Genomic DNA, 9722 nt, shown 5'->3' with positions numbered 1-9722 from the left:
GGTCACATGACACCAAGGGATTCACACCAATAGGAAAAGCCCATGCTCTAAATAAGACATCCAATTTATATAAAGTGTCCTTGACTTTTGAACCAGGACCAAATACCGTTAGACATCAACAGAAACAACACCGATCAAAATCTAGATTTGAATACGATCAAACCAGGTCAAAATGAGTTACAGAATAACCTTTTAAAGGCTCATTAGGCACCAAACAAAAGTAAACAAACAGACAGGGACTGCCTGAAATTGTCCAATAACAAACCCTCATTATCATTCCAAAAACATTTGACCTCTTTTTCATGAAAACCAATTGGTAGCTACAGTCTTGTCCCATTGCTGAAACTCCTGTAAGGACGGCTAGGCCAAACCCTCCCATAACCCGGATGACGCTGGGTCAATTGTGTGCCACCTCATGGATCTCCCGGTCGCAGCCGGATGCAACACAGCCCAGGATCCAACCCGGATCTGTAGTGACGCCTCCAGCACTGCAATGAGGTGCCTTAGACCGCTGCGCCACTCGGGAAGAAACCCACAATTTTGTTTTCTGTTGCACATCATTTTGATTTTTTTTTGCTAAAGTAACCCCCATAGAGCTCAATAAGGGTAGGTCTAACCCCCATAGAGCTCAATAAGGGTAGGCCTAACCCCCATAGAGCTCAATAAGGGCAGGCCTAACCCCCATAGAGCTCAATAAGGGTAGGCCTAACCCCCCCATAGAGCTCAATAAGGGTAGGTCTAACCCCCATATAGAGCTCAATAAGGGCAGGCTCAATAACCCCCATAGAGCTCAATAAGGGTAGGTCTAGAGCTCAATAAGGTCTAACCCCCATAGAGCTCAATAAGGGTAGGTCTAACCCCCATAGAGCTCATAGAGCTCAATAAGGGTAGGTCTAACCCCCATAGAGCTCAATAAGGGTAGGTCTAACCCCCATAGAGCTCAATAAGGGTAACCCCCATAGAGCTCTAACCCCCCCATAGAGCTCAATAAGGGTAGGTCTAACCCCCATAGAGCTCAATAAGGGTAGGTCTAACCCCCATAGAGCTCAATAAGGGTAGGTCTAACCCCCATAGAGCTCAATAAGGGTAGGTCTAACCCCCATAGAGCTCATAGAGCTCAATAATAGGCTCAATAAGGTCTAACCCCATAGAGCTCAATAAGGGTAGGTCTAACCCCCATAGAGCTCAATAAGGGTAGGTCTAACCCCCATAGAGCTCATAGGGCAGGCTAACCCCCATAGAGCTCAATAAGGGTAGGTCTAACCCCCATAGAGCTCAATAAGGGCAGGCCTAACCCCCATAGAGCTCAATAAGGGCAGGCCTAACCCCATAGAGCCCCCAGGTCTAACCCCCATAGAGCTCAATAAGGGCAGGCCTAACCCCCATAGAGCTCAATAAGGGCAGGCCTAATCCCCATAGAGCTCAATAAGGGCAGGCCTAACCCCCATAGAGCTCAATAAGGGCAGGCCTAACCCCCATAGAGCTCAATAAGGGCAGGCCTAACCCCCATAGAGCTCAATAAGGGCAGGCCTAACCCCCATAGAGCTCAATAAGGGCAGGCCTAACCCCCATAGAGCTCAATAAGGGCAGGCCTAACCCCCATAGAGGCACACATATATTTGCAGCCAGCAAGTATCTGTAGGGTGCCATAGACTGGAGGAGAACACAATGACCCTCTCTATGCAATAAGATCACACCTTCTCTTTCTCACTCCCTCTGTTACCCTCTTCCTCTCCATCTCTCTTTATTTCTCTCCCCCCTTGCCTCTCTCCCCATTTCACATAGAACCATGCATGTGACTAAATCCTGACTGGGAAACGCCCCCAGGTATAAACCATGCATGTGACTCCACCTGACTGAGAAACACCCCCAGGTATAAACCATGCAGGTGACTAAACACTGACTGGGAAACGCCCCCAGGTATAAACCATGCATGTGACTACACCTGACTGAGAAACCCCCCCAGGTATAAACCATGCATGTGACTACACCTGACTGAGAAACGCCCCCAGGTATAAACCATGCAGGTGACTACACCCTGACTGTGAAACGTCCCCAGGTATAAACCATGCACATGACTACACCTGACTGGGAAATGCCCCCAGGTATAAACCATGCAGGTGACTAAACCCTGAATGAGAAATGCCCCCAAGCATAAACCATGCATGTGACTACACCTGACTGGGAAACACCCCCAGGTATAAACCATGCAGGTGACTAAACCCTGACTGGGAAACGGCCCCAGGTATAAACCATGCATGTGACTACACCTGACTGGGAAACGCCCCCAGGTATAAACCATGCAGGTGACTACACCTGACTGGGAAATCGCCCCCAGGTATAAACCATGCAGGTGACTACACCTGACTGAGAAACGCCCCCAGGTATAAACCATACAGGTGAATACACCCTGACTGGGAAACGCCCCCAGGTATAAACCATGCAGGTGACTACACCCTGACTGAGAAACACCCCCAGGTATAAACCATGCAACATGAGTCAGTAGACCACCATCAGCAGGAAAATCAACCCAACCAAAGACACGTTACTCATGAAGGTTTTATTGTTTCAGAGACATGAAGAGTATTTCAGAGCACGTTTGCTGTCACAGCATATACATGACGTCACAGAGGAGTATGGATCAGACCTGGGTTCAGCACGTTTGCTGTCACAGCATATACATGACGTCACAGAGGAGTATGGATCAGACCTGGGTTCAGCACGTTTGCTGTCACAGCATATACATGACGTCACAGAGGAGTATGGATCAGACCTGGGTACAAATACTACACTGAACCAGAATATAAATGCAACATGCAACAATTTCAAAGATTTTACTGAGTTACAGTTCATATAATTCATTCATCTCATATGTATACGTATATACTGTACTCTATATCATCTACTCATTCATCTCATATGTATACGTATATACTGTACTCTATATCATCTACTCATTCATCTCGGTATAGTTGAAACCAGGATACATCTGTGAAGAGCACACTTCTCCATTGTGCTAGTGGCCATCGAAGGTGAGCATTTGCCCACTGAAGTGGGTTACGACGCCAAACTGCAGTCAGGTCAGGACCCTGGTGAGGACGACGAGCATACTGATGATCTACCCTGAGGCGGTTTCTGACAGTTTGTGCACAAATAATTTTTTTGTGCAAACCCAGTTTCATCAGCTGTCCAGTTGGCTAGTCTCAGACGATCCCACAGGTGAAGAAGCCGGATGTGGAGGTCCTGGGCTAGCGTGGTTACACGTGGTCTGTGGTTGTGAGGCCGGTTGGACGGAATGCCAAATTCTCTAAAATGATGTTGGAGGCGGTTATGGTAGAGAAATTAAAATTAAATTCTCTGACAACAGCTCTGGTGGAGATTCCTGCAGTCAGCATGCCAATTGCACGCTCCCTCTAAACTTGAGACATCTGTGGCAAAACTGAACATTTTAGAGTGGCCTTTTATTGTCCCCAGCACATAATGATCATGCTGTTTAATCAGCTTCTTGATATGCCACACCTGTCAGGTGGATGAAATATCTTGACAAAAGAGAAATGCTCACTAACTGGGATGTAAAAAAAATTGTGAACAAAATTTGAGAGAAATAAGCTTTTTGTGCATATGGAACATTTCTGAAAACTTTTATTTCAGCTCATAAAACATAGGACCAACACTTCTTGTGCTTATTTTTGTTCAGTATATTCAAAATACAGTAACTTAAAATCCTTTAGCTGGGCTCGATCATGTTTGCCTGGCACAATGGAACCAATAGAATAGTTGCAAAACTGCAAACCCCGCCCATCTCGCATTCCAGACAGGCTAAAAGCAAAGGATGAAATGATTAGAAAGATTCCAAATAGTATTTGAACCCAGGTCTGGTATGGATACATATATAAAAGGCCCTTTGGGGGGGAACATGGAGGAGGTAGAAGTATAGAGTCACAGACACCAGCAGAGCTGACGCTATGGCAGTGCTCCAAATGCCACCCTATTGCCTTTATTGTACACTACCTTTGACCAGTACCCATAGGCCTCTGGTAAAAATGAGTGCACTATGTAGAGAATAGGGTGCCATTTGGGACGCAACCTATACATTATGGCAGCTAACACGTTACCTGAACCCTATGCCCTGGCATAAGGCCTACATATCATTGACAAAACAAATGACATGAATAGTCTTAAAATGATCTATAAGCTAGTTGGCTAGTGGTAACTAGCTGACCTAGATAACAGTTTGGTGTCATGACAGTGTTAAGTCAGTTGTCATAAGCTGACATAACAGGTTATATATATATATATATATATATATGTCTGTTATAACAGGGCTACAATCTAATGAAGGATTTGATGGATTTCCAACCCCAATTCCAGTTTGTGTTATGTCAGTCGTCATAAGATAAGTCACAAGTCATTTATAAGTCATTTGCAGTCACACGTGTTTATAACACCTGTTATGTCATTTGTAAGACACATACATTCCAGATGAATGTGGATGTGTCCCTTAAGATGTGGGAAATAGCAGCACAAGCAAACACATAAAAGGCAACGGACCGTGAGCAATACAGGAAACACAATAAATATGGAGTTCCACATGAATTAACACTTAATAAACTCCAAGGTTCAGCCGTGATGGTCCTTGACCTCTTGACCCCAATACGGTACATATAAATATTTATGCCACTTTCCTCAATTGAAACTTGATTTGTATAACACTCTCTCTCTATAATACAAACTTGACTTTTCTAAAATATGCCACGGTAAACAAGAACATTTAAGAATGCACCCCAAATGACAACCCTATTCCTTATATATATATATAGTGCACTACTTTTGACCAGGGCCCATAGGGGTTTGGTCAAAAATAGTGCACTATGTAGGGAATAGGGTGCCATTTGGGAAGCACAGTAAATGTAACTTCTGCAGTCACCTTGAAAAGTTGCCTTACGGTCTAAAATTCACAATTCTTCAGAAAACATTCATACAGTAACACACATGCTGGTGTAGATGCTTTAGCTTCATAACTTAACATGGTACCTTCTCTATTATAATATTTATAAACCACAAACCGAGTGACGTGAACTAGCTCCTTCTGCCGTGAGCTATTTTCAGCCTTTTGTCGGTTCAAGTCATCAGCCTTTTGTCGGTTCAAGTCATCAGCCTTTTGTCGGTTCAAGTCATCAGCCTTTTGTCGGTTCAAGTCATCAGCACTTTGTCGGTTCGATGTGTGTAAACATATTTCTCAGTCAGTAATAGTGGTCATTGGCATGACTTTGAAGGATGGACACTAGAAATACAAGATATGAAATCTCAGAACCCTCGGAATACCACGGGCTGCTGTCAATCATCCCCAAACCCAATAGAAACTCTGAAATATATAGAGAGCTCCCATTGGATCAGAGAAATGGATTGATCCCGCCCAGGGAAGTTAAGAGACCTCAATATCTGTTGTTGGACACTTTGATTTCACATATGGAATAATACATTATAATACCAGCAGTAATAAAACACAATGAATGGACATGCTGGAGAGATGTCATTAAAACAGAACTGACTGGATACTCTTTGCTGTGGTACATGTCCAAGGGCTTTACCCAGCAGCCACCACTCTGTCCAGCAGCAGGGGGGTGATGGGCAGACAAAAGTAATTAAAAGCTGATGACCTTCTCAGGTAACACACACACACACACACACACACACACTTTATTGTTGTATATTCATGTATTTTAGATGTGTGTGACTGTCCTTGTCTATCAGTGTACCAGTGTTTTGTTACTGGTCATGTTTTGTGTTTCTGGTGGACCCCAGGAAGAGTAGCTGCTGCTTCTGCAAAAGATAACAGGGATCCCAATAAACAAACACGATCACTGACAGAACAGTCAACCACGACGGGACAAGCCTCATGCAATCACCATCAGGACAATCAATCAAACTGCCCTTTTTATAAGGGGTATGCTGCAAGCACAGGCACACAGCAGACTCCAGAAATACAGCATTCCACCAATAACCAGAAGCCAAGGCTACTTCAGCAGCAAGCCAATACTGTGAGGTTAGATCACCTGGTAACCAAGAGACAGGGTCACCACTTCCTGTCAAAACAGGCAACAGGAAGCAAAACAGAACAAAATACAGATAGAGACCAGAGCTCATATCCACAAATAACCTCAGAATTGGTATGCTGATCTAGGATCAGGTCCCCTCCTGTCCATGTAATCTTATTCATTATGATTTAAATGGCAAAACTGGTCCTAGATCAGCACTTCCACTCTGCTTTATGAATTCAGACCCAGAGGCCCCTGGAAATAGCAGAGGACAAAAATAAGTTTAGTTTTTTTTTATCCGACATTGAGTTTAGCATTTCAGTTCATCAAAATGCACTTCTATCCATACTGTAGTGCAGATGGCATAGCTCCTCCCCCGTGGGTTCTACTGTCCACCTTCTGCTAGTCGCTCATTGGTTGGTGGGCGTGCCATGATGAGGTTAGTCAGTTGTCTGGTTTTCCCACAGTTAGTTGGGAGGTTTGCTCGCATGCTAATCGCACGGACGTGGACATCGTTCTGTGGCCGAGCGCCTGGACAGAGCCGGCGGGCCAAGCCCCTGGATAGAGCCGGGCCGAGCCCCTGGACAGAGCCGGGCCGAGCGCCCTGGACAGAGCCGGGCCGAGCCCCTGGACCGTGCCGGGCCGAGCCCCTGGACAGAGCCGGGCCGAGCCCCTGCCTGGACAGAGCCGGGCCAGCCCCCTGGACAGAGCCCCTGGGACCGAGCCCCTGGACAGAGCCGGGCCGAGCCCCTGGACAGAGCCGGGCCGAGCCCCTGGACAGAGCCGGGCCGAGCCCTGGACAGAGCCGGGCCGAGCGCCTGGACAGAGCCGGGCCGAGCCCTGGACAGAGCAGGCCCCTGGACAGACCGTGCCGGAGCCGAGCCGAGCCCCTGGACCGAGCCGGGCCGAGCCCCCGAGCGCCTGGACAGAGCCGGGCCGAGCGCCTGGACAGAGCAGGACCGAGCCCCTGGACAGAGCCGGGCCGAGCCCCTGGATAGAGCCGGGCCGAGCCCCTGGACAGAGCCGGGCCGAGCCCCTGGACAGAGCCGGGCCGAGCGCCTGGACAGAGCCGGGCCGAGCCCCTGGACCGTGCCGGGCCGAGCCCCTGGACCGAGCCGGGCCGAGCCCCTGGACAGAGCCGGGCCGAGCGCCTGGACAGAGCAGGACCGAGCCCCTGGACAGAGCCGGACCAGGTGCCTGGACAGAGCAGGACCGAGCCCCTGGACAGAGCCGGGCCAGGTGCCTGGACAGAGCAGGACCGAGCCCCTGGACAGAGCCGGACCAGGTGCCTGGACAGAGCAGGACCGAGCCCCTGGACAGAGCCGGGCCAAGCCCCTGGACAGAGCAGGACCGAGCAGGCCAGGTGCCGGGCCAGGTGCCTGGACAGAGCCGGGCCGAGCCCCTGGACAGAGCCGGTGTCGCCACCAGTTGTAGAAGAACATCTACTGAACAGGAATTCCCATCATCAGAGAACATCCTTCAGTAAAACGTCTGTGAAACGGGAGTCCTTCTTGTCGTGGCCATTCTTTACCCACACACCAGTAGCTAGGAAGAGCTCTATCCAGTAACACCACAATACCAAAAACATTCAAATTGTATTATTTGTTTTTTTACACAGTTCCCTCAAAAAATATGAAATATATAGTATAATATATCTCTCTATCATTTGTGTAAATACAGTCAACATATACTGTAGAAGAGGTTATTCATAAACCCTCAACAGCAACTCTAAATATAAACCTCCAATCAATGCATTGGTATGTTGAGAACAGGTGGTACAAGTTAAACATGCCTAAGGCCTATAATAACCTGTACTGTGTACAGTGTGTTCTGGAGCAGATCATTCATGACATTGATCAGGAACCCTATTATCAAGTGTCTCAAAGTAAGTGTGTTGATCTAGGATCAGTTTAGCCGTTTGCATCATAATAAATCATTATTATGGACAGGGAGGACCTGACCCTAGATCAGCACTTCTACTCTACAGTGTTTCTCAACCTCAGTTCTCTGGGTCCACCAGCCGTTTGACTGATGTCTGATTCACACTATAGCAACGACCTGAACTGTACTGGCTCTGATATTTTATCTTCACATGATCCTTTCCAACATGGTTTCAGCAGCTATGGTGGACGCGTCACCAGGCCAGTCCAGTACAGCTTGGCCCGGCCCTGCACTGTGAATCAGACAATACTCCCAGCAAGCACATAACGTTCTGAGAACCATATGTTACTTAGAGCTTGGTGAGAACTTGGTTGTTCTATGGTTATTTAGCATACAACCTTCCCACAACTTCCTGGGAATGGTGCAGGATAGTTAATTGGCTTTGGAACATTCTCAGCACATTTAAAGAACTTGACAACAAAAAAACATATTTTGGTATTTCATTACGTTATGTATTTCAATGTTCCATATAAGTTCAAATACAGCTACATTTCATTTCAATGTTGATAACGTTCTCCAACTGGTTTGACATTGGGAATGTTCTGAGATAGTTCAGAGAAGTACGACGTGACAATTTATCTTGTTCCTGGAACTTCTCTTCTCAGAATGTTTGAAGAACGTTTCAGTTTTACCGGTCAGGAAACTATGGCTTCCTTCCCACAACCAATGTGAAACCAAAAACATACGTTCCTACAACTTCAAAGGAACCAAATGTGCTAGCTGGGCTGTATGTAATAGAATAGGCTGTAAAACAACTGGGTTGAGAAACAGATTCAGGCGGTTGAAACATTCAAAGCATTGCAGCATGAAAGACGACAACATAAAAGAGCAGCCACAACTCTCTAATGGAATAGCGAACGCTATCCTTTCTATGAAGTAGATTTCTACCTGCAAGATTTGGAATGATTCGCCCCACCTAGTAGTCCTTCACCCATAGACTCTGGTTCTCAGGGTTGGCTAGTTGGCAAGCAGGAGGGGGGAGGAGGGTGTGTGATTGTGCGTGTCGGTGTGGGTGAGGGTCTGTCTGCAAGATGAACTCTGGAAAACCAGCACTTTCTCCCTTAAAGCACAGTGTCCCCCGACACAGACATCCTGAGACTAGGAAGCCCCCCCCAGGTAGACGTCTCAGGTCCTCAGCTTGAGGATGACGATGGCCAGGATGACGAAGAAAGTGTTCCAACCCAGGGTGACAGCGAAGCCTCGCCACACCATCATCCTGGAGAGACCCCAGCCTGAGGGAGAGACGTCATCACATGATGTGTGTGTGTGTGTGTTGTGTCAGTTTGACATGGAAGCTCAGGTCCTACTGTGACGTGAAGATGAGACAGACAGACAGACAGACAGACAGACAGACAGACAGACAGACAGACAGACAGACAGACAGACAGACAGACAGACAGACAGACAGACAGACAGACAGACAGACAGACAGACAGACAGACAGACAGAGCAGGATATCTGTCCTCCACTAGAAGCCCATGACTAAGTCACATGTGTCTGTCTGACTACTGGCACTGTGAATCATTTAGAACAATGTGTGACTACTGGTATTGTGAATCATTTAGAACACTGTGTGACTACTGGCATTGTGAATCATTTAGAACAATGTGTGACTACTGGCATTGTGAATCATTTAGAACAATGTGTGACTACTGGCATTGTGAATCATTTAGAACACTGTGTGACTACTGGCATTGTGAATCATTTAGAACAATGTGTGACTAATCATTTAGAACATTGTGA

General features: G+C 47.0%; 1 protein-coding gene and 1 long non-coding RNA gene across 7 annotated transcripts in view; both read right to left on the bottom strand.

Moving 5' to 3' along the window:
• Positions 1–2545: 2545 nt before the first annotated feature.
• Positions 2546–3251, bottom strand: LOC121844994. Its single transcript, XR_006082262.1, has 2 exons — positions 2774–3251; positions 2546–2710 (listed from the first exon to the last, which is right to left on the bottom strand). It is a non-coding gene; the product is annotated as an uncharacterized LOC121844994 (long non-coding RNA).
• A 5753-nt stretch (positions 3252–9004) lies between these two features.
• Positions 9005–9722, bottom strand: part of abch1 (ATP-binding cassette, sub-family H, member 1) — a 51043-nt gene continuing 50325 nt past the window's right edge. For all 6 annotated transcript variants that reach the window (XM_042315636.1, XM_042315637.1, XM_042315638.1 and 3 more), the window contains one exon: positions 9005–9211. In XM_042315636.1, coding sequence (XP_042171570.1) covers positions 9105–9211 — 107 coding nt within the window. In that variant the 3' untranslated portion in view covers positions 9005–9104. The remainder of the gene's footprint in view (positions 9212–9722) is intronic.

The sequence above is a fragment of the Oncorhynchus tshawytscha genome, unplaced genomic scaffold (genome assembly GCF_018296145.1).
Source record: "Oncorhynchus tshawytscha isolate Ot180627B unplaced genomic scaffold, Otsh_v2.0 Un_contig_4883_pilon_pilon, whole genome shotgun sequence".
NCBI classification, from domain to species: Eukaryota; Metazoa; Chordata; class Actinopteri; order Salmoniformes; family Salmonidae; genus Oncorhynchus; species Oncorhynchus tshawytscha.
The sequence above is the reverse complement of the archived record's forward strand: the minus strand, read 5'-3'. Positions and strand labels throughout refer to the sequence as shown.